Source organism: Bubalus bubalis, chromosome 3, assembly GCF_019923935.1.
Source record: "Bubalus bubalis isolate 160015118507 breed Murrah chromosome 3, NDDB_SH_1, whole genome shotgun sequence".
NCBI lineage: Eukaryota > Metazoa > Chordata > Mammalia > Artiodactyla > Bovidae > Bubalus > Bubalus bubalis.
In genome coordinates this window covers 14,861,670-14,886,957 of record NC_059159.1, presented here as the reverse complement: position 1 = coordinate 14,886,957, position 25,288 = coordinate 14,861,670, and the positions used below count along the sequence as shown (strand labels likewise).

Genomic DNA, 25,288 nt, shown 5'->3' with positions numbered 1-25,288 from the left:
CTCGACACATTACTTTGGAACTGCCTTGGCCTCATGGCTCAGTGGGTATGTGGTGTGTTCATTGTTGAGCTCTCAGGGTGTGGACTTTCCATCACTGAGTCCCTCTGTGTGTCTCAGCTGGAGTGCTCTGCTCTACCCAGTCTGTTTATTTTATTTACAACATGAACCCTATGCCAGGGCTTCCCTGGTAGCTCAGTTGGTAAAGAATTCCCTACAATGCGGGGGACTCAGGTTCGATCCCTGGGTGGGGAAGATCCCCTGGAGAAGGAGATGGCAACCCACTCCGGTGTTCTTGCCTGGAGAATCCCATGGACAGAGAAACCTGGTGGGCTACAGTCCATGGGGTTGCCAAGAGTCGGACATGACTTAGGGATTAAACCACCACCACCTCCCAGTGCCAGCCATGGCTCTAAGCACCTTATTGCTATCAAGGCTTTGAATTCTCATAATAACTGAGTGAGCAGTACTGTCATTGTTCCCAGTTTGCCGATATGGAAACTGAAGCAGACAGGGTAGCTGTTTAACCAAGGTCAAAGTCAGGAAGTGGTAGAGATGGGAGTTGAACCCAGGCAGTCTGGCTCCAGAGTCTGTGCTCTAATCACCTTACTATGCTGCCTCTCAAAGCCCATCCTCCCACCTGGGGCCTCTTCTTCTCCCTGTAGACACACTGGACCCCCAACTCTGTGTCCAGGCTTTGATGTGGGTGCTATGCCACCTGGGATGGTTATGACCCTGGGTCAGGCTCCCAGAACTTGAGTGCCCCGTTCTAGGCATGGGTGAGGGGGCAGGCCAGCTGGCCCAGGCAGAGGGTCCCTGCTCCTCCCCTGTACCTGGGATGACCGTGATGGTTTTCAGGGCCCGCAGCACCCGGAAGGTTCTCAGCGCTGAGATGTTGCCCAAGTCCACAAATTCCGTCAGGTACCTGGGTGGGGGTTGGGGGCAAGGGCTGTGTCAGAGCCAAGGGGTGGGTAATGGGGCAGAACGAGCCCCAGAACGAGGATTCCCAAGGAATCCTTGTATTTGGGGTTACCGTGGAGATGCAAGGGGACAGGTCAGGGACCACAGGCTCCTACTGGGGCCTGAGAGGTGGGAAAGACACTGCAGGGGCTTTGCTGAGGCGTGGGGGAGTGGCAAGGGTAGCCCAGCTCTCCCAGTGGGTGGGGGCCTGGGGGCCAGGTCGTATGTACTGTGTGGGGGGCACCCGGATGGACAGCCTCCAAGTCAGACCCGGAGAGTGACAGGTCCTGGAAAGGTGCAGCCCACTGTCTGCATGCCCGACCACAGCCCTGCAGCCCAGCCTCGGAGAGTCACCCAGCCCACTCAGCTGCCCTCTCCAAGGCCTGGCCCCCTCCCTTCCCTCACATCAGCCTCCAGACGCCCCCCGGGGGCCCCTGCTCACGCCATCATGATGACGCTGAAGTCCAGCCAGTTCCAGGGATCCCGGAGGAATGTGAAGTCATCGATGCAGAAGCCTCGGGCCAGGATCTTGATGAGGGACTCGAAGGTGTAGATCCCTGTGAAGGTGTACCTAGCGGGGAGAGGGCAGGCCAGGGCCAGGCGTGTCACACCTGGGCCAGGATGTGGGTGGCAGAGGCAGGCCTCCTGGGAGGGAGGGCCCAGGGGGCTGAGGACATCGGTGAGAGTGGCGGTGTGTGCCACTCTGGGGACTTAGGGCTCTGATGGAGTGACAGGGACAGTGTTTGTCCCCCTGGAACACAGAGCAATGGTCACTTGGGGCATCTTCCCAGCGGAGACACTAGGGAACCAGGAGAAGTGGGGGCGGGGCACTTACTCCACGTGCTTGGACCAGGAAGGCGGGTCACTCATGGTCATGAACACGCAGTTGGTCAGGATGGTGATCATAATGAACATGCTGAACAGCGTTGGGGGGAGGGTCAAGGAAAGTGAGGGAGCAGGTGGGGAGGAGAGGAGGACAGAGGGCCTCCTCACCCAGAGCGCCACGTTCTTGCCCATCCCTGACCCCTGCCTGCCTTTCCCCGCCCCTGCGCTCGCCCCACTCCGCCAGGATATGAGTGGATGAGCACCTTGATGGCGCAGCGTCTGACGATGCTGAAGGGGCTCAGGATGTAGAGAGCAGGAGTGGCTGAGAAGCGGAAGATGGACTTGCCCTTGTTGAGCACGATGAAGGTCTGCGGCAGGGAGAGAGCTGTGAGGCCTGGGACAGGCAGACGGATGGATCAGGGACCGATAGGTGGAGGGAGGCCTCCCCGGTGCAGACCTTCTTGTCGCTGTAGTAGGGATCCAGATCCTCCAGGGGGATGCCGATGACCTCCGGTGGGGGGTCCCCATAGATGAGCGGCAGGTTCTTGCCAGCCTCCATGTCGCTGCGCGGCTTCTGCTCGGTTTCCTCGATCTCCATCTGCTTGTTCCGCAGCTGCCGGGCCTCCTCCTCCAACACCCGGCGCTCTATGGCTGCCAGGGACTCCCGGGTGAAGGGGCGTAGGCTCTCAGGGCCCAGAGGCACCACCGTGGGCAGAGACGCCTTGGCCATCTTCGCATCCTGGGCTCAGGGGCCAGCAGGGCGGCGGGCAGCTGGGGCAGCTGTAGCGTGCAGCCCCCTGGGTGCTGGGCGGCCACCCCGCCCTGGGCCTGCGGTCCCGCTACTCACCTCCCGCCTGCCCTGGGGCCAGGGCGGGCAGGTTGGCGCTGTCAGAACTGGAGGGTGTGCCTGCGGGTGCTGCTATTGCACAAATGCTGGACACAGAGCATCACCCCCCGCCCCGAGCCCTGCACCACACTCGCCCCAGCAGGGGGTTGGCTCCCCTCTTGTACTGACAGAAAACCAACCAGGTCCTCTTCTCCCTTGGGAACTTGTGGCCAACGCCCCCGTGCCTTCAACTGCCTCCTGGGCCCGAGTTCTGGAAACTGTGTGGCTTCAGCCTACGGGGAACAGAGAAAACCACAGCTGGCTATAGCCCCGTGACCTCGACCCTGCAGTGAGGCAGAAAGGAATCGGATATGAGGGCAGACCCAGAGGATGGGCCGAGGTGAGGGCCCCGGCGGGGTCAGCCTAAAGCAGGAATGGCAAATGGATTTCATCTTGAGGGCTGATGTGGATCAGCTGCTCTTAGCTGCCTGGAGATGTGGGCAAAGACCATGTGGGCTGGAGACAGACTCGGTGTAAGGAGACTGCTGGGATTGATTAGTGATGTCTGCCTGGGGCATGAAGGAGGAGAGTGCGTGTACCTGCCACTATTCACCATATCTTGCCTGGAGGGAGGAGACAAGGAAGATGTGTGAACATGTAGCGCCTTGTCCTGAGCTTTGGGGAGGTGTGATGCTGGATGGGGAGCAGGAAGAAGGAAGATTCCTAGGCTCTAGAGATAGTCCCAATAGCTTCCTCCTCCACGACCCATGGGATCTAACCTATGGGCAGGGAGGGGGAACTGGAGCAAGAAAATGCAAGGTGTGTGGGGGGGGCCACGTCAGGAGAGCCTGCAGGTGTTAACATGGAAGAGCAGGACACACGGGTAAGGTCCTGGGGAGAAAGAGACGGACAGTTTCAATGGTGGGGGCAGGACCGGAGCTCCCAGGGACTGCTTTTGACTGGTGGTCCCTGTATGAACTGGGCGGATAGAGGGGCCTTGGAGGCCCATAAGAGCTACACACTGTGTCTCCTGGCCAGTCCCTTGGTTGCTACTACTCCCCTCCTCCCCCAAAGCCTTCTTGAGCCTGTTCTTTGTGGAACTTATGGCAAAGGCCCTGGGGAATGACCCACATCAGGAGACGGATGCAGGGACATCCCAGCCACCTGGTCACACACAGCCTTCCCAAGGCCCCCATGGACAGAGGCCCCAAAGATACCCAGGGCTACACCGGAGGGCAGCTCTGTCACAGTGGGCCCAGACGCCCGAGCAGTGCCCAGGCCAGTGCGGGCACTTCCTCAGGCTTGGTCAACAGGTGGGGAGGGTGGCCCGGGGAGCGGCCGGAACCATTGGGCAGAGCAGGCCACACCCCCCTGCCTGACTGCCCAGCTGCTCCCTCCCATCACCCGGGGAGTCGTGTTTCCACGGGGATGACTTTGCTCATTCCTGCCCACCCCATCCCTCAGCTGCTCATCGGCCCTGTCGTGTGCGTGGGAGTGTGTGTGCACGGACACACACGTGTGCACTCGTGCACACACAGAAGTGCGCACACCCAGCTTGAAACCCCTCCTCACACTGACCCCACAATTGTACCCACCACTTGCCACACACCTTCTCTCCTTCATCCCCATCACTGGTCTCACTGTCCGAACAGAAGACATTGACCTGCCAGATGGCTCTGAAGAGGCCATGGCCGATGAGCACCCTCCCGGTTCATGGGCTCCGCTTGGCACAATTCTCTGGTCTGATGCTGCCCCCTCCCTCCTTCACAGGAGCCCAAGTGAAGGAGATCAAACCAATCAATCCTAAAGGGAATCAACCCTGAATATTCATCGGAAGGACTGATGCTGAAGCTGAAGCTCTAGTACTTTTGTCACCTGACGGGAAGAGCGGACTGGAAAAGACCCTGATGCTGGGAAAGGTTAAGGGCAGGAGGAGAAGAGGGCAACAGAGAGTGAGATGGTTGGATGGGCACCAACTCAATGGACATGAGTTTGAGCAAACTCCAGGAGACAGTGAAGGATAGGGAAGCCTGGTGTGCTGTAGTTCATGGGGTCACAAAGAGTCAGACACAACAGAGACTGAACAACAACATCAAAGTGGGATGACAGAAAACCAGAGACAAACTGTCCAACCTGGGCCCCAGCACCGGTGGAAACTGCTGGCCAGAGTCACCAGAGCCCCCAGCAGTCAGACCTAGTGGTCTCTGCGCAGCTGACCCTCCCTCAAGCATCTCCCAGCCATAGCCTCTCCTTCTTTTTAAATATTTATTTATTTTTGCCTGGTGTTTTGAAATATTTGTTTGCGTGGCATGCACAGTCTTTACTTGTGGCATGTGGGATCTAGTTTCCCATGCATGCATGCTCAGTTGCTCAGTCATATCTGACTCATTGCAACCCTATGGACTGTAGCCTGTCAGGCTCCTCTGTCCATGGGATTCTCCAGGCAAGAATATTGGAGTGGGTCGCCATTTCCTCCTTCAGGGGCTCTTCCTGACCCAGGGATCGAACCCATGTCTCCTACGTCTCCTGCATTGGCAGGTGGATTCTTCACCATTGAACCGCCTGGGAAGCCCTGACCAGGGATCGAACCTAGGCCCCCTGCATTGGGAGTGCTGAGCCTTAGCCACTGGACCAGCAGGGAAGTCCCCATAGCCTTTGTTCTTGAGAGAAGAGTGCGGCCTCCCCATCAGGCCGCTCTCTCTACATCTGCTCTGTGAGCTCTTTCTTCCTGCCCCAGGAAGATGCTGCTTCTCCAAGGCCTGGTCTGCAGCCCTGTTTTTGGTTTTGTTTTTCACAGCAGGTACCTCTCCCTGTGCCCTTCTCCTCTGCTCTGGGAACAATCACCATCCCCCTCCTTTCATGGTTTCTGTTCACACTCTCTGCAGTGGCCCCAAGACAGGTCAGGTCACGGCTCCTCTTCTTGTATAGCCTTCACAGCTCTTAGGTCAATGGTGACTCATGCCCTGCTTGTGTGATGGGTGTCTGTCTCCCCTACCAGAATCCTCAGAGACCAGGGCTTGGGGTCACCCTGAACTGGTGCCTGGCACATTGGTACGGGACCCACAGCTGGCACAGCTAGCCTGGCACTTCCTCCTGCTGGCCCCTAGCTGGCCCCCAGTGGACTCCTCATCCCTCCCTTTGGAATTTGCACTTGGTCCTAAATTCCCTGCTTCCTCCTCCCCTCTTCACCAGCCCTGGAGCCACTTAGCATCTGGTTGCTGTGTTATATGAGTGGGTGGATGCCCTCCTTGGCTAGGCCAGTGGAGGCAACGGTTTTGGTTGGTGATGGCCAAAATCATCCCAGTGGCACATCTGGTCAGTTCCCAACCTCGCCAAGGCTCCCTCTAGCACCCACCTGTCTCTCCATCCTGCAGGGGGTGCTTCATCACCCCTCACCTGCTGCATTCAAACAGCCTCCCATCTGCCTCCCTGCCTCCCACCTGGCTCTCCTCCAATCCACCATCCCCATTTCTTTTTTTTTTTTTAATTATTTTTATTTATTTGGCTGCACTGGGTCTTAGTTGCAGTGTGAGGGATCTTTAGCTGTGGCATGTGGGATCTAGTTCCCTGACCAGGGATCGAACCCGGGCCCCCTGCATTGGGAGAGTGGAGTCTTAACCATGGACCACCAGGGAAGTCTCTACCCCCATTTCTAAAGTCATAAATCTGTTCAGGTCACCCTCTGCTTAATCCTTCGCTGGATTAATAACGCATCCATAACCAACAAGGGCCTGCTATAAAGCACAGGGAACTCTGCTTAATGTTATGTGGCAGCCTGGATGGAACAGGAGTTTGGGGAAGAATGGATACATGTACATGTATGGCTGAGTCCATTTCCTGTTCACCTGAAACTATCATAACATTGTTAATCGGCTAGACCCCAATGCATAATAAAAAATTTATTTAAAAAGTGCGTCTGCATTCCTCTATGGCTCCCAGGCCCTCCATGATCCGATTCCTGCCTTGCCACCCAGCCCTTCTCTACACACACCCACCCTCTGGCCATGTTACTTCCATTTTCACAAATGGGCCACACAATTTTTCACTGAAGCCCGTGCCTCCTGAAGCGCTCCTTCTTTTTGTTACCCTGGAAAGCTTTAATTTGTCCTTCCAGGCTCAACCTACACACGAACCACCACCTCCAGGAAGCCTTCCCTGGTAACCCTGGCTGAGTGGATTTCTCCTTTGGATCACCTGTGTGCCTTATGCTGAAGAAGAGTTTATCAAATGAATGAATGAATGAGAGGGCTCTTCCACCTGAGTTATTTCTCCTTTGAGCCCACTCTGAACTAAAATCCAGAACAGAAACTGGATCTCCTCTGATATGGCTGCTTTGAGCACTCCCCTCCACCACCTCCTACTACTCAGCTCAAGTGCCGGGTTGTGTAATCCTTGAGCTTCTCCTTGTTTTCTGCCCTTGACCCTGAGATTCCTCCCTCTCCATCAGCCCCTCAGACTTCACCTCCCTCCTCTTCCAGCCTCAGTTACAAGAGCCATCATAATCCCTCCTTGAAAATACTGTTGGGGGACCAAAGATTCTATGCTTGGAATCCTTCCAGACTTCTCCCTGTGTACCTTTTCATCTGGCTCTTCATTTTTACCCTTTATTATCCTTTATAATAAAATGCTTTTGAATTGTGGCTTTGGAGAAGACTTTTGAGAGTCCCTTGGATGGCAAGAAAATCAAACCAGTCAATCCTAAAGGAAATCAACCCTGAGTATGCACTGGAAGAACTGATGCTGAAGCTGAAACTCAAATACTTTGGCCACTTGATGCGAAGAGCTGACTCATTGGAAAAGATTGAGGGCAGGAGGAGAAGGGGGCAACAGAGGACAAGATGGTTGGATGCCATCATTGCCTCAATGGACATGAGTTTGAGCAAACCGGGAGACAGTGAAGGACAGGGAAGCCTGGTGCACTGCAGTCCATGGGGTTGCAAAGAGCTGGACGTGACTTAGCGACTGAACAATTAAATGCTTACACTATAATAGTAAAAAATATTCCCTTGGGGGCTTCCCTGGCAGTCCAGTTTTTAAAAGGAAGAAAGAAAAGCAAATACCCTTAAGGATAGCCTTCTCTCCACCCCTCACCAGCGGGAACCTTCATCTACCTGGTAGCCCAGCTGTGCTCTGCCGGAGTCAGGGCCCTGAGCTGCTGGGCGCTACTGCTGCCAAGGCAGGACCTGGCTGGGTTCACATTGCCTTTGTGATTATAAGCTCCAGGTTTTCCCTGAGTGCCACCCTCTAAGTATAGGTTTCCCTGTGAGTCTCACTTTTCTTCTTTTTGAGAACCATTTCGTGCTTTCTCTTCTTTCCTCCAACTGTCCCCTCCCCATCCTCCCCACAATGCTCCCAGCTGATGACTTGGTCTCAGTCTTCACACACAGGATCCATGACACACAGTCAAACCGATGGACCTAGCCTCACTGCCCGCCCCTTCCTCCTCCATCCTACCAACAGAAGAAGAGGCAAGACCAGGACTTCCACTTCGGCTTGGGCCCCTCACTCCACTTGTCTTCCAAAGGGCCTCCTCCTTTATGTATCTTCGCCTTCTCCCACCACCAGCCCCTCCCTCTCAGTGACCAGGCTTTCCCATCTTCAAAATAATGGTAGCGGTGACAAAAAGCACCCTCCTGCCTCCACGCCTCCCTTCCTTCTTTTTAAAGAGATATTTTATTTTTATTGATTTATCTGGCTGCACCGGATCTTAGCTGAGGCACAAGGATCTTTGATCTTCGTTGTGGCAGGTGGAATTTTTTTTTTTTTTTAGTCGTGGCATGCAGGATCTTAGAATCATGGCATGTGAGATCTAATTCCCTGACCAGGGATGGAACCAACCCAGGTCCCCTGCATTGGGAGTATGGAGTCTTAGCTGCTGGACCCCAAGGAACTCTCACCTCCCTTCACTCTCGCTCTATTTTTCTGCCTCTCTTCATGGACAAACTTCTTGGAAAGTGTCTACACCAGCTGTCTTTACTTCCTTACCTTTTATTCCCTCTCCAAAACACTCCAACCTGGCGTGTGTCACCTCCCACACTCCACGAAAGTGGCTTTTGTCAAGTCACTAGCAGTCTCGATGCTGCCAAGTCTGCTGCACACGTTTCTGTCTTCACCTCCCTCAACCTCTTAGAAACATTCAACCCAGTTGGCCGTGGCCCGCTTCTGGGCAGGCTCTACCCGCTCAGCCTCCATGACAGCTCACCCATGCTTTACTTCCTGCCTCTCTGGCTGTTCCTTCTCAATGACCTTTGTGTTTGTCCCTCTTCCTCGCCCCAGGGCTCTGTCTGGGTCTGGATGGCATCATTCCTATGACTGTAGATTGTGTTGTTATAGGAGTATGGTAACTCTCTCCTCTGAACTCTAGACTGAAATACTCAACTGGCTACTGGACCCCACCATGTGGATAATAATAGGCAAGCAACCAATAGCATCTGGAATGAAACATTTGCCCAGGGACCTGCTTATAGCACAGACAACTCTGCTCAATAATATGTAACAACCTAATGGGAAAAGAATTTGAAAAAGAAGAGATACATGTATATGTATAACTGAATCACTTTGCTGTACACCCTAAACTAATGTAACATTGAAAATCAAGTGTGTTGTTGCTGTTTAGTCCCCAAGTCCTGTCTGACACTTTTTGCAACTCCATGGACTATAGCTTGCTGGGCTCCTCTGTCCATGGGATTTCCCAGGGAAGAATACTGGAGTGGGTTGCCATTTACTTCTCCAGCAGATCCTCTGACCCAGGGATCGACCCCTCATCTCCTGTATTGGCAGGCGGATTCTTTACCACTGAGCCATTAGGGAAGCCCCGAATCAACTATACTCCAATATAAAATAAAAAGATAACAGAAATATATTCTCAAAACAAACAGATAATCCAATAAAAAATGGGCAGAAGATCTAAATAGACATTTCTCCAAAGAAGATATACAGATGACCAAAATGCACATGAAGAAGTATTCAACATTGCTAAAAAGTCTAGATAATTAATTCTGGAGAGGGTGTGGAGAAAAAGGTACCCTACTACACTGTTGGTGGGAATGTAAACTGGTACAGCCACTATGGAGAACAGGTTTCACTCCCGAAAGGGGTTACAGTCAACTATTAAGCTTCAGGACACAGCCCACAAAAGACCGCCCACATTTCTGATATCAACCGCAAGGTTAGGTTTCTCAAGGTCACTGTCTTTTTCACCCTCTTCCTCAACCCAGGAGATGGTACCACCATCCATCCAAGCCTCAAATTTGCTCAAATCAAAAGCTGAGACGTCTTTGTGAATTCTTCTTCTCCCTCATCTCTATATTCGGCCTGTCCAAAGTTCTATTAATATCATCTCCAAAATACATACAACCTCTGTTTCCCCTCACCCACCCCGGTCCGTATCACAACATTTTTTTGCAATAGCTGCCTGCTTTTGTCCCTGCCCTCTCCAAACCAGTCTAGTAAAGCAGTGGGTGCTGGTTTATGTAAACATTAAAAAAAATATTTTATTTATTTATCTGTGCCAGGTCTTAGTTGCGGCATGCAGGATCTTCTATCTTCGTTGTGGCAGGATCATCAGTGGTGGCCTGTGGGATCTAGCTCCCTGACCAGAAATCAAATCTGGGCCCCCTGCCTTGAGAACATAGGATCTTAGCCAGTGGATCACCAGGGAGGTCCCAGCAGGTACTGTTTTAAAAATAAGAAACTAATCATATTGTTTCTCCTGCTTAAATTTCTCCAGTAATGTCCTATTATGCTTAGAATAAAACCTAAACTTCTTTCAGTGGCCTCCAAGGCCCTGGTGATCCAGCCCCTATCTATACCTCTTCACCTTTGTCTGCTGATCTGTTCTCCCTGCCCACTCTGCCCCCGTCCTTCTGGCCTCCTTCCAGCTTCTTGACCACTGAACTCACATCTGCCTTTGGACCTTTGCTCTCTCTGGAGCTCTTGTCTCCTATCTCTTCACATGGCTCTTCCTGCTCACTTTCCCATCAAGCCTCTAATGTCCCTTCTCCAAGAGGATTTCTCCTCCTCATCTTTCTGTCCTAGTTCCTTGTACTTTCCATGATGATGTATTTTCCTTGACATTATTTATCATAATTCGTAATCACTTGTTTATTGGCCTAATTTATTTGTCTATCTCCTTCACCAGACCAAAATGCCAAGAGAGCAGGAACTCTGTCTGTCCAGATCACCACGGCTGGTCCCAGGCCTGGGCACTTGGCAGACACTCAGTGAGTGGATGAGGCCTTGGATATAGATCTTTCTGGGAATAAGATGGATTCTGAAAGGTTTCATTCATCCATCCACCCACCCATCCATCCATCCACCCACTCTCCATCCATCTACCCATCCATCCATCCATCTACCCACCCATCCATCCATTCATTCTGTTCATAAGTCAGAAGCTGAGCTAGCCCTGAGTAGGACACAAAGATGCACCAGCTATGCATCCCTCCTTCCAAGAGTTGATAGCTGGGGAGACATGGGCACAGAAGCTGTGATATGAGGAGACAGAGATGTCCTCCCTAAAGAAGGGAGCAGAAACTAACACAATATTATAAAGCAATTATATTCCAATAAAGATAAATAAATAAAGAAGGGAGTTGACTGTGCTACGGGAGTTCGGGTGGCTGAGTGGGGACTTCCAGACCAGGGAAAGTAAAGATGTGCCTTTTCAGTTGAGTCACAAAGGATGAAGGAGTTATGGATGCAGGGAAGTGAAAAGGAAGGACACTCTAGGAAGAAGGGACAGCCAGAGCAAATGCAGAAGCAGGACCTAGGGAGCTACCCTGTGTCAGTCTTTGGAGGGTTTGGAATCTGTTTATGGGCTTTTAAAAAAAAATTATTTATTTCTGTTTGCACTGGGTGTTTGTTGCTGTGTGGGCTTTTCTCTAGCTGTTGAGTGGGGCCTACTCTCTAGTTGCAGTGAGCAGGCTTCTCGTTGCGGTGGCTTCTCTTGTTGTGGAACATGGGCTCTAGGGCATGTGGGCTTCAGTAGTTGTAGCTCATGGGCTCAGTAGTTGCAGCTCCTGGGCTCTAGAGCACAGGTTCAGTAGTTGTGGGAGCATGGGCTTAGTTGCCTCGTGGCATGTGGGATCTTCCTAGAGCAGGGATTGAACCCATGTCTCCTGCATTGACTGGGGGATTCTTTACCATTGAGCCACCAGGGAATCCCTGTTAATGGGCCTTGGGGAAGTGGGCTGGGCAGCTAGGCCAGGGCCTTGAAGACCACATCTGGGAGTCTGGATTTCATCCCCCTGGTTTGGAAAGCCCCTCCCAGGGGTGCTGGGTTGCTTACATTGGCCAGTGTCTAGGTGCCCCCTGCTCACCCTAAGGGTATGTCTAGAACAGAATGACAAGCTGTGCTGTTTGCAGTGGCCCCAGTGAAGAATGAAAAGACATCTGGGGTGTACACACGGCGACTTTCTGGCAGGGACAAGCACTGATAATGTCCCATGTCAGTGGGTTGGGTGTCTTGCAGGCAGATCACCACATGGCCCCTCAAGTCCAGCCTGGAGTAAAGGGAGCCATGTGACAGCTCAAACCCTCCTTCCACCAGCCACAGGATCAGTCTCTGGCCTCAGAGATGTGGTGTTTGAGGGCCTGGGGGAACCTCTTCCCATGGAAAATTTTTTAATATTTATTTCAATTTTTTTTTTTTTTTTTTTGGCTGTGCCAGGTCTTAGTTGCAGCACTCGGCCTCTCTGATCTTTGTTGCTGCTTTAGTTGCAACATGTGGGATCTAGTTCCCTGACCAGGGATCGAACCTGTGTCCCCTGCATTGGGAGTGTGGAGTCTTAGCCACTGGACCGTCAGGCAGTGCCCCTCCCCTCCCCCCCACCACTGAATTTAAGAATGTTAGATTTGCAAGGACCAGAGACATGGAGTCCAACTCCCTCATTCTGCAGATGGGGAAACTGAGGCCTTGAAAGGAGCAGTAACTCCATACTCCCCAGACCACACATTTATTCCTTTAACAAACATGTTCTGAGCATCCACTCTATGCAGGGCTCTGTTTGGGGAGCCAGGGATACAGGAGTGGCAAAGTCCCTGTCCTCACTGAGCTTGCATTCCCGAGGGAGAAGGCAGATAATAAATAGGGAAGCAAATAAGATAATTTTAGAGAATGATAAATGAAAGGCTCAGCCAAGACTAAAACCTTGTTCCGTGGGCACCAGAACTCAGTTAGGAAGTGAGAAGCTCCGTCGGAAACTGCGTCAAAACGGAAGTTTGGGCGCAAGTCGGGGTTGAAGTCTTGGGAATCTGGAGGCAAGGGGTGTGAAAGGAAGGGTCGGGAGTCAGGGAGCCAGGCTAGGGCCAGCTGTCCCTGGGCAGGGAGCCGAGGGGGAGGACGCTGGAGGGTGAGGCAGCTCTTATCTGGGGCGTGTCCAGCCCGGCATTGTCTCCCTCTGTGGGGCTGCCAGATCGGAACACCCAATTCCAGATATAGTCTGACCGCAAAGAGACAGGCCTTTTCTCCTTGGCCTGGACACCCATTGTGTTCATTCATCCCAAGATGGCATTTACATTTTCAGCAGCCCACCTACAAGGGGAGTTTACAGACACCCCTGGAGTTTTCATCATGAACTGTGGCCACATCAGAGTTTCACCATCCTGTAATTATGCAACTGACTTTTCTCTTTTAAATCCAGGTGGAGCTCAACAAAATATTAGCAAATCAAATCCAACAGCATATAAAAAGGACTATACTCTACAACCAAAGGGGATTTACCCCAGGTATGCAGCACAGATTCAACACTAGAAAATCAGTTAATTTTTATAATTATTTATTCATTTGGCTCTGCTGGGTTTTAGTTGCAGAGTGCCAGATCATTTTTTTTTTTTTTTTTTTTTAGCTGTGGCATGTGGGTTCTAGTTTCCTGACCAGGGATGGAACTGGGCTGCCTGCATTGGGAGCACAGAGTCTTAGACACTGTGCTAAGAAAATTAGCACAGGAAAGTTCCAAAAATCAATTAATGTTAATCTGTCATATCAACAGGCTGAAGAAAAATCCTATGGTCATATCAATGAATATAGAAAATGAATTTGACAAAATCCAACACCCATTCATGATAAAAGCTCTCAGCAAACTAGGAATAGAAGAGAACTTCCTCAACCTGATAGAGAACATTTTCCTGAAAAATCCTGCAGCTGACATAGTACTTAATGGTGAGAAACTGGAACTTTTCCCACTAAGATCAGGAACAAGGAAAGGATGTCACCTCTCTCCACTCCTTTTCAATAGCATACTGAAGTTCTAGCTAATGTAATAAGACAAGAAAAGGAAATGAAAGTTACACTGATCAGGAAGGAAGGAATAAAATTGTCTTTGTTAACAGATGACATGATTGTCTTTGTACAAAACCCAAAAGAATCAGCTAAAAACAAGCAAACAAACCCCCTCTTGGAACTAATAATGATTATAGCAGAGTTTCAGGATGTAAGGTTAATATAAATTCAGGTGGTGTTCAGTCACTAAGTCACATCTGACTCTTTTGTGACCCCATGGACTGTAGGGCCACCAGGCTCGTCTGTCCATGCGATTTTCCAGGCAAGAATACTGGAATGGGTTGCAATTTCCTTCTCCAAGGGATCTTCCCAACCCAGGGATTGAACCCATGTCTCCTGCATTGGCAGGAAGATTCTTTACCACTCAGCCACCTGGGAAGCCCAAATTTGGGTGTAGGATTTTCCATCTATCTCCACTTAAGTGCACCTCTTGACCTGCAATCTTTTGTAATATCTTGATTCTCCCACTCAAGACCAATCCCTCACAGCTGAGTGCCTATGATCCTAATTGTCCCAAATAATTGGCCAAACAAAACTCATGACAGACATCCCCACCTCCTGCCACTATATGCTTCTAGAACTTTCTCTCTTGGGACACCAAGCTTCCAGTGAGGGTCCTTCAAACCACCTAGCTGCACTGAAATGGCCTGAAACCCCTCAAGGAGCCTCAGCCATGCCCTGCCAGCTTGGTAACAGTTGCTGTGGGAAACCTCCGGAAGACTGAGAATGGATGAGACCTGCCCCTCACAGCCTTCCCGTTCACTCTAGGGCACATTTCCCAGGATGCAGAGATGGTGGATGACTTGCTGGCCTTGGTCAGTCACCATCTCTCTTGCCAACCAAGCATGCCCTTCGTCTCTAGTAAAGCCGCAGTCCAGGCTCAGGCTGTTTCTCTCTGGATTGAGAGCAAAATTACCCTGCTTCTGCTGCTGCTGCTGCTAAGTTGCTTTAGTCATGTCCGTCTCTGTACGACCCCATAGACGGCAGCCCACCAGGCTCCCCTGCCCCTGGGATTCTCCAGGCAAGAACACTGGAGTGGGTTGCCATCTCCTTCTCCAATGCATGAAAGTGAAAGTGAAAGTGAAGTTGCTCAGTTGTGTCCAACTCTTCGCAACCCCATGGACTGTAGCCTACCAGGCTCCTCCGCCCATGGGATTTTCCAGGCAAGAGTACTGGAGTGGGTTGCCATTGCCTTCTCCAAAATTACCCAGAGCTGCAGCCAACCCTCAAGCTTCACCTGCAGTGAGGGCTCAGACTCAGGACTTTCTGGGAGGCTGAAACAGATCAAACTTTCTCTGTCCTGGCCAAAGACAGCACCGGGCATCCTGGTGGCCTGCTTCCCAAATTCCTGCATTTCTGCTGTGGCCCAGCACCAAGAATGCAAAATGGATCTCTACCTCCCATCCCCCTAGTTGTAAATCTCAAATCATAGCTTTTTCTCAGCCGGGGCAGGCTAGGGGTAGGGATAGGAAGGGGGTAGCTGTGTTGTTTCTCTGCCAGCACTTAGAGCCTCGGCCTTGGCAGGCCAGGGGCCTGGAGGAAGTCACTCCAGATGGTCCTCCCCTCTGGTCTGACACTCTCTGTGGAGGAAATCTGCTCCAAGAGGTCTTGGAGGGCAGCCTGGAGCCAAATGCAGAAACCTCTGGACACTCAGGAGCTATGAGAGTTCTGGAAACCTTCAGGGTCACACAGTGGGGGGATGGGGAGGGGTTACCCTGGACAAGGGGTGGGCTAACGCTGATGACACTTTCCAGTTGGGGCTCACTGGGTTGAAATAAGCCTCCCTTTGATTTAACCAGCCTGATGATTTGTCCTGCCTATGGGGAAAGAATGATTGTAATGTGGCCACATTTATTTTCCACTTACTGTTTGCCTCGAGATGGGGCTCCCAGGAATGGGTTTTCCCTCCCAAGTGAAGTGAAAGTTGCTCAGTTGTGTCTGACTCTTTGCGACCCCATGAAGTCCATGGAATTCTCCAGACCAAATTCTGGAGAGGGTCGCCTTTCCCTTCTCCAGGGGACCTTCCCAACCCAGGGATCAAACCCAGGGCTCCAGCATTGCAGGCAGGTTCTTTACCAGCTGAGCCACAAGGGAAGCCCAAGAATACTGGATGGGTAGCCTATCCCTTCTCCAGTGGATCTTCCCAACCTGGGAATCAAACCAGGGTCTCCTGCATATGAGGGAAGCCCCTCCTCTCCCAAGACTGAGCCTTAAATCAAAAGAATTGATCTTATCTCAAGGTGTAAATTCCAGGCCTCATCAGCATCGGCTCGAGGAAGATTCTATTAGGAGTGGGAGTGCATTGGTTCCTCTGACCCCCAAACCTCAGTGCATTCACCTGTTATCCTGACATGTGTGGGCCTGAGAGATGGAGGCCCAATATATTTCATTGAAGTAGAGTTGACTTAGTGTTTCAGATGCCCAGCAAGGTGATTCAGTTATAATATACACCTATCATTTCCCAGATTATTTTCCGTTATAGGTTTTTACAAGATATTGACTATAGTTCCCTGTGCTAGACAGTAAAGCTTTGTTGCTTGTTGTATATCTATTTTTTAAAATTAGAAATCTAGCACTGAGAATTATTTCTTGATCGAGAGCAGCCATCCGTACGTTCATTTGGTGTTTAACGCATGCCAGGCCCTGTTTCAAGTGCTTCACATTCATCATCCCAGCGACTAAGAGGTGCAGCCAGGATTCGAATGTGGCTCTCGGAGGGGCCAAATCCACGTGCCTGCTACCACAAACACAACCTCCTTCTGGCTCGCCCAGCGGGGGATGGTGCTCGGCCGGCTGCCCTCCCCCAGCCCAGGGCACGCCCAGGTTGCAGTCCCCTCCAGTTTCCCCCTGGGCTGGCCTGAGCCTCACCTGTCTGTCCTCTTCAAAGGACAGACCAGAGTCCTCAGGCCAAGCCCCTGAAAGGCGTGGGCTGGGGTGGGCGTCTGGCAAGCCCTGGCAGGCCCCAGGCTCAGGCTTCCTGGGGCCTCGAGTTGGGAGTTGGGAGTGGTGGGGATTAAGGGCCCCCACCTGTAGTTTGGTAAAGAGCCTTTGTCGAGGTCTGGTTTTTCATTTGCACCAATCAACTCTAAAATACCCTCCCAACTTCCTCAGCAGCCAGCTTGCTCCTACACAGACACACCCAACACACACAACACACACACACACACACTCGCTCACTCCCTCGTTGCTTCTATGAGTCATTTCCCAGCTGCTCCAAGGGGTGGGGAGGCTAATTAGTTCCACCCAAGCCTGGGGCTTCCTGCCCTCTGCTAGCTCTCTCAAAGGTGCCCCCAAGCATGGTGATGGGGGCTCCATGGATGGTCCCCCTCCAAATTGTGTGTGCACAGCCTTGTCTACACACATGTCCACAGTCACCTTGCCCATCCTCAGGCAGACTCACCCCTGCACACCGGGCTGCCTCCCCTCACCCTGCGGGCTCCCACCTAGGTCAGCCCCTGGAGCTGCCAGCCTCTGTTCTTCTCTCTGCCACGCACTCTCCCCACTCCCAGACCATGGCTGCCAGGCCTTTTTTCTGCCTTAGGTCTACCCAGAGGGTGAGAAGAGGATGGTTCAAAACTGATTCTGAGCCTGGAGAGTTCCAGGGCCAATCTGTCCCCGCTTCCCTCCATCAACCCCTAACCATCTGGGTAGCATGGGCTTTGACCCCTTTCACCCCACATATGGGCTCTAGGTCCCTGCTGGGCTCAGGGAATTGGACGAAGAGCGCTAGGAAAAGCGGCCCGCAGAACCTGAGCCTATAACCTAAACCCCCAAGGGGTGTCCCCCCCCTTCATCAGCTTGGCTTTAGCCACTCAGAGAATTTGGTTCAACCCCAGAAACTGTTCCAGGGATGTTTTCTCACCAGTGACCCCGTGGAAGATCCTTCTCCCAAATTAGGCCAATCAAGAACTTAACAAGCCTCAAAAAAGATAAGAGTCACCTGCAGCTCTTACTAAAATGGGAGGCTGGGGTAGGGGGAAGCTCAGCTTTGTCCTTTACTCTCACGGCGCTTAAGGCAATACCTGTAAACCACACACTCTCATGAGGGGAGCTCTGCTGTTGGTATGATAAAAGCGTCTCTTGGTAGGAAAAAACCCACCTCCTCCCAGGTATGTAGGGTACCCAGAGCTGAACAGGTCTAATGCTTCCTACCAGGCACCCCCAACTTGTAGCTTCTTCTCCCCTTCTGTTACTCCCAACCCCCCAACAACGAGACATTTATTTCAGAGTCATAACCTGATAACAAGCGCAATAATGAATTCCTGGTTAACACTTTTATACTTGCCAAGCACTATGCTGGGCATTTCACATGCAGTGAGCTCATGTAATCCTGACATGATCCTATTGTTATTATTCCATTTGGCAGATGAGGAAACGGAGGTACAGAGAGGATAAGGAAGTTGCCAGGTGTTATTTATATAGTAAATTGGGGCTGGAAACCTGACCCCTGGGGCTCTCGGAAGAGACCCTGGCTCTGAACCACTAAGGTATATCATCACCCCAGTGTCTAAACTGGGCCATGACCTTCTAGCCCCTGTAGGGGTGGAGGAGGGGCTGGCACCTGGTTTCACAAACCAGTTCAAAAACAGAGTGGGGTCTGGTGACTCTTGTGGGTTTTGCACTGTGCATTTCTGCTAGGCCTCCCAGCAGAGGGCAGGGAGGCCTGCGGTGGGCAGGGGGCAGCCTGCCCTTTGAGGGGCACCATGGCTCCCCTGCCATCCCTACTGCCCAGTGGGCTCCTTGAGCTCCTCCCACTCCTCTGGCTGTCCCATGCCCTGCCGCCCCTCCCGCCACACACACACACAAGGGCTGTTGACTGAAAACTGCAGGGAATAAAAATAGCTGTGCTGACGAGGCAGAATGGGGGCCAGAGCACATGAAAGGCCTGGGGCTGGGGTGGCGGAGGCGGAGAGACCCTGGGATTCCCCAGCCCCATGAACACCTTCCAATGGCGCCGTGGGGAGCCCGGGCCCGTTCCTGCCTCTGCAGAGTTGGGGACCCCTAGGGATGCAACCGGGGACCCACTGCCCCCAGGGTCTTGGGGGAGAGCTCTGCCCCAGGGAGTAGGGGCCGTGGCTACTGTGGACAGAGCCCTGGCCCCTCACAAGCCGTGTGCCCCAGGTAAGTGACAGGGCCCTCTGAACCTGAGCCTTCCCTCTAAGAGGACTCGAGGGACAGAGGTCTGTGTAATGTGGACTGGGGCTGCTGACACCCCCTCCTCCTCCCCCGCCTTCTCTCTACCTGCTCTCCGAGGCCCCTGGGCTCACATCTTTCATGTCCCTTCTGTGCATCTATCCTATCACCTGGAGAGAGTGAGCCTTCCCACTCTGGTCTGGAGGGTCCAATCCCTTCTCTCCTCTCTGCCTTGCCTCCCCTGGGAGCCTTCTCTAAACCCACCCCTTCCTGCCATCACCCATGCTTTTCTCTGTTCTGGTGGACAGAGTTGCCCCCAAAGGCAGGGACTTTGTCAGGACCACCTCCAGCATCTGGCCAGGAGTTCAATGCCTTCAGCATCAGCTTCAGGGCTTCTCCTCCTTTGGGCCTGGGTGGGTCAGGGCAGGGAAGCTGGCTTGGCAGACTTTGACACTCAGGCCAGTCTAGAGCTGGAGGCGACCCTGAGTCCTGAGCCTCCACCCTATGCGGGTCCCGATGCAAAAATGACAAGGAAGCCAGGCAGGGATGGGACCACCTAGGAAGGATGCTTAAGTACCTTCCTCAAACCCCTCCCATCCCCTGAGAGCTGCCAGGAATGAAGATGGGGGTGGGCCTTGGGTTATGTCTGGGCTCCTGCATCATCCCACACAGGGGACGTGGCTCCAAATCCTAGTGCAGTGGCTATAATCATCCACACCACTGGCCACGAGCAGGGGACTAGGGATGTCCCTGGAAGAAGCTGGAGGGTTCTGGGAGAACCAGCCCTCTGACACCTGCCCCCAACCCCAGCTCTGCACACCTGGGTTCAGTCACTGCCACCACAGACGAGTGACAACACTCACCTCTGGTTCCTCCCCAACTTCTGTCAGCCTCCTCCCCTCTCCAGACTAGACAGACATGGAAACGTCTCTAGCTGCCCTCCCCGAGCTGGCTCATCTTTAGGGGCCGAATTAAATGGCCTTCAAGCCTTCCCAGGTGGCTCAGCGGTAAAGTACCTGCCTCCAATGCAGGAGATACAGGAGACGCAGGTTTGATCCCTGGGTTGGGAAGATCCCCTGGAGGAAGGCATCGCAACCTATTCTAGTATTCTTGCCTGGAGGATCCCATGGACAGAGGAACCTGGTGGGCTACAGTCCATGGGGTCACAAAGAGTCGGACAAGACTGAGCAACAATTACATCATGTCAAGGCTCCCCTGGGCTCTAGCCTTCCTGGGCTCTGGGGCAGACGCCTGCAGCAGGCAGTATAAATCGGAGGCGGACCTGTCTAATCTCCACCTGGAAAGCCATCTCCCCACAGGGGGGTGTCACAAGCTCTCATCAGGACCTGGCCCCCTGCCCTGACCCCATGCCCTGAGCAGGGTGAGGGGCATTGGGACACAGTACTTAACGGGGCGCAGTGGGAAGGGGCTCAGGCCCCCCTGCCCCTACCAGTACATTCTTGGAAGCCTCCCATCCCACCCCCCTCCCCAGGCCTTCTACATGCAGCATCTTCGATCTTTTGAGCAAACTCCTCCAACACACACAAAACAAACCTCCCTTCAGCTCCATGAGCTTCCAAAAACACCTTCTCCCGTCTCTGCTCAGGCCGTCAGGCCTTCTCGGCCAGCCCCTGCCCACGCTCCCTCCCAGGGTCCTGGGTGCCCAGCTCTGCAAGCGAAGGCGGGGGGCTGTGCTCTGCCCTGGCACCATACCCCTGCCTCCCTGACCTCCAACCCCCTCACCCCAGCTCCAGTCTCCTTCTGAGTCCCCCAGAGACCCTTCAGTGCGGCGGACCCATGTGGGATGCCCCTCACCCTGGACTTTCTGGCTCCCTATCCCCACAACCCCTCCACTAAGAGGAGCTGCTCCTCTGCCCACCTCCTCCTCGGTTTCTCCAGGAGAGGAGCCCCAGTGTGCCCCTGGGCAGGGAGAGGCAGGGGCAGTGGGCAGAGCCTGGCTGGCCTCTCAGCCCGAGATGTGTCCTCTGCTGGCATCTCGCAGATTCCTGTTCCAGCAGAGCAAAGGAGCCGCCGCCACCCCCCAGCCGGCCTCCCGCTCTCCTCCCCGCCGCCAGCCCTGCCTTCTGGGCCACTGCGATCAGGCCGAGCCGAGTCACTGCTCTGGGCCCTCCACCCTCCTCCCCTGAGAAACTCAGTCCTGTCTCTGTCCCTTGGGTCACCCCGTCCGGAGCCGAGCCTTAGCCCCTGGGCCGTCTGTGATCAGGACGACGACCCTGGCTGAGGGCAGGGCCGGCTGGCCAGACAGGGGCACAGGCCGACGGGAAGAGGCAAGCACAGGGATCCGGCCGGGGTCATGGCACAAGGACCTCAGGCAGGGTGGCCGCGGAGCGGGGCCCGGCGTGGGCAGGAGGACAGTGGTTCCCGGAGCAAAGTGGTGACTTCCTCGGAGCCAGGCTGGGCTGGGGGCCAGGGCTCCAGGCCCCTGGGGTGGCCTGCCCTCGGGGTGCCCGGCCCAGCGGGGCTCAGGGCGGGGGCGCGGTACTCACTGTTGGACAGGAGCAGACGAGCCCGGAGCGGCGTGCCCACCTCGGGCTGGGGCTGGGACTCTGGGGGACTTGGCCGGGGGGCCGGCCGGCGGGGACAGCTGCTGCCGCTGATGTCACAGGGTCATGAGTGAAACCTGAGGACCCGGCCAATCTTCAGGTGGGAGCCTGGGCCGCGCTTGCCTCACGGGTGCCCGGGGCTCGGCTTGGGACTGCCTGGGCTGGGGGGCCGCTGACCCGGAGCGTGACACACTCAACACGTTCGTCCACTCTCTCTCACACACACACACGCACACACGCCCACTGGGGCATGTGTCTGAGGCCACAGGCTCATTCTCATACAGGACTCTCCTTTCACACTCGTTCCCAGAAGCACTCCCAGGGCACACACTGGCTGGCACAGTCTACACACTCACGGCTGCGTTCCCCGCTGCCCACTGTCACACTCATACATGCTCAGCCGGACATGTAAACTATACCCTTCACACAGTCACACAAATGCTTCCACTGCGTGTCACACTTATTCAAATGCATACCCGCTAGTCCCATAGACACACTCCCATGCTCACAGCAGGTTTGTGCACAAATGTGTATTATTACACGCATGCAGCCACATGCACTCTCCTGCCCAGGTGAGCACAGATGTTGCATATCCTAGACACTACAGTTGTATTAAGTGTGTACACATACCACTGTCATGCTGATGCATTTGGGCATTTCAGGCATGTTATTTATATCCGGGCATTTGTCTGTGCCCACGTAACATGCTTCCATTCCCATGTACATAGGACCACCTATATGTACCTATGGTCATTATATTTTTTTAAAATATTGATTTTATTTATTTATTTGATTGCACAGGATCTTAGCTGTGGCATGTGGGGTCTAGTTTCCTGGCCAGGGATCGAACCTGGGCCCCTTGCATTTCCCAATGTGCAGAGTTTTTTGCCCCTGGACCACCAGGCAAGTCCCTGGTCACTAGGTTTTTATCAAGTGTATGTCTGTCCATATGCCCACACCCACATCTCACACCCATGAACTCCTCCCCACAACACAGCTGTTTAGCTGGACCACACAGCAGTCTTGAGGGTCATTTCTCTACCAACACTCCCCCACCCCACTGACTAGACATCTGTCCCTCCGAAGTTGGGGAGGGGAGGGACGAGGTTAGTTTAGCCCCCCTCCCCCATTTCCACTCTGGGGCTGTGGTGACCTCTAGTGGAGGTGTCTAGAAATGACCCATTTCTTGTTGCTCATTAGCTCCTGCCCCAGGGCAAACAAGAGAATCTCTGAGTGAATCCAGAGTAACTGTCCCCCAAAACATCCCCCATTCTCCCATACCTCTCACTGCCACTGACTTTTCTGGCAGCCAGAGCTCTGTCTAAGCTGAGCCCAGGCCAGAGTGACCTTTGCAAGGGGCATAGGGAAGCCTGGGGAGCTGTCACTCTCGGTCCAGGGGACTGGCCCCATGGCGCCTCTCCTCCCAGGGGCTCTCTGTGGTTCCAGCTTCAGCATAGTCCAGCCCCTCCCTGGGGGCCAGGCCTGGCTGTGGTCTGAGAACTTCCTGCTCTGCCCAGACTTCGAACATCTCCTCCCAGTGAGTCATTCACACCCTCAGAGGGTGGAAGTCTTGGTGTTTTCGCTGCAAGGTTCTTTATCCTGCTTTGCTCACTGACCTAACAACCATTTTCCATGTGGTTGTATTGCTAACGTAGTCCAGCATCTGCTGGCCCCGACTTCTTCTTTGCTTCTTCTGGCATTCAGAGAAAAAATGAGATTTTTATCTCACATCCTTTGCAAGTTGTCTCCCTGAAACTGCTCCTCAGGGGTTTCTCGCATCACTCCCAGTCCTGATGCAGCTCCAATTTGCTTTGCTGCTGGCCACCGTCTGGAATTCCTGGTCAGTGTTCCCTTGATAGCACACTGCTCCCTGTCCGTGGGCACTGAAGGGGAGGTGGTGGGAGGCAGCTGTCATTCCCAATTATGGCTCTGCCCTTTAGGTCTCTGCCTTGCCACTGCCCAAAGCTCTATGGAGTCAGACTTTCTTTAATGAGGAATTGAAGTTATTGAAGGGAATTATAGTACATAAGGCGGCAGGGTTGTATGCATTCGGTTGTATGGGTTGTGCACTGCACAATTCTGGGAACCAATCACATCTATAGTCATTATAGATTAGAATATTTAAGATGACAGTTTTCTAGCAGATGATGGCAAAATATCTCGAGGAAGGGGCTAATTTTTCTGATTTGCACAAGGTTCCATTTGGATTAGGGATGGGGCTCATGGGAAAAAAAAAGCTGTGTGTTAAATATGACTTTTTTTCCACAGCCCGAGGGGAATGCATACCTCTCTATTGATAACAATATTCTTCCTTTCTTTGGGGAACTGCTCCTTCCCTACTCCAAATATGTGATTCTGGCCGAGCTGCTGATTACAGGACAGCCACCTTGCCCTGGCCACACAGATGAACACTGTCACCTAGGACTGGCCAATCCTCTTGGCCACAGTGGTTGGTCCAAAAGCTGGATATGTGACTCAATAGGGTCAGTCAAAGGTCCATATAGTCAAAGCTATGGTTTTTCCAGTAGTCATGTAGGGATGTGTGAGTTGGACCATAAAGAAGGCTGAGCGCCGAAAAATTGATGCTTTTGAACTGTGGTGTTGGAGTAGACTCTTGAGAGTCCCTTGGACTGCAAGGAGATCAAACCAGTCAATCCTAAAGGAAATCAACCCTGAATGTTCATTGAAAGGACTGATGTTGAAGCTGAAGCTCCAATACTTTGGCCACCTGATGAGAAGAGCTGACTCATTGGAAAAGACCCTGATGCTAAGAAAGGCTGAGGACAGAAGAAGGAGATGACAGAGAAAGAGATGGTTGGATGGCATCACCGACTCAATGGTGATGAGCAAGCTCTGGGAGATGGTGAAGGACAGGGAAGCCTGGCGTGCTGCAGTCCATGGGATTGCAAAGAGTCTGACACAGCTGAGTGACTGAACAACAGCAAGAGCCAGTGATAGTCCTTCCTGGGGATTTATATGTATCAATACAAAAGAAAGTTCTTCTCTCTCTGTGTGGGATTCTCTAAGTTTGTCTAGAGTAACTGAAGCACCTCTGAAGGTGCCCAGGGTATGTCTGTCAGAAGTGAAAGAGTCTATTTATAGGAAGGGGGGACACCATACAGACGGGGGGGACAAAGAGGGTGGATTAGAGGAACCTGAAGACACCTGAGTCAATTACACTATGAACCAACTCCATCACTCTCCTGTATCACATGAGCCCCAAAATGTTCCTTTTATTTAAACTGGTTTAGGTTGAATTTCAGTTGCCCACAAGCCAAAGAATTCTGCATACTAGAATCCCCTTTCAGGAAATCTCATCCTGACCCACAGGAATTGGCCCCGGCACATCCTGTCCCATCTCCCACCCCTTGGCCTGAGCAGTCAATTTCTTCCCTGAATCATTCAGTCAAGGGTGACTTCCTGGGAGTTTGGCAAGTGTTCCTCCATGGTTGGGGGCACCCCAGTTCCAGGGAGCCCAGAAGGGGAGGCTTCTGGACTCCATATCATAGCTCTGTTCTGGTGGGGTGAGACCTTGAAACTGTGTCCCCAGCACACAGCATCCCAACCCCACCAGTGTGATCTATGTGTGTGTGCTGTGTGCGTGCTAAGTCGCTTCAGTTGTGTCCGATTGCGACCCTGTGGACTGTAGCCCTCCAGGCTCCTCTGTCCATGGGGATTCTTCAGGCAAGAATACTGGAGTGG

The 25,288-nt window shown here is 53.0% G+C and overlaps 1 protein-coding gene across 1 annotated transcript in view; it reads right to left on the bottom strand.

The window, feature by feature from the left end:
* The window catches only part of SCN4A (sodium voltage-gated channel alpha subunit 4), a 52,713-nt gene extending 30,849 nt beyond the window's left edge, over nt 1–21,864 (bottom strand). The window contains exons 1-6 of the mRNA XM_006041617.4: nt 21,530–21,864; nt 2,240–2,901; nt 2,032–2,150; nt 1,793–1,882; nt 1,400–1,528; nt 831–922 (exon numbers count right to left, since the gene is read on the bottom strand). Coding sequence (XP_006041679.3) covers nt 831–922; nt 1,400–1,528; nt 1,793–1,882; nt 2,032–2,150; nt 2,240–2,512 — 703 coding nt within the window. The 5' untranslated portion in view covers nt 2,513–2,901; nt 21,530–21,864. The remainder of the gene's footprint in view (nt 1–830; nt 923–1,399; nt 1,529–1,792; nt 1,883–2,031; nt 2,151–2,239; nt 2,902–21,529) is intronic.
* Between the last annotated feature and the right edge of the window lie 3,424 nt (nt 21,865–25,288).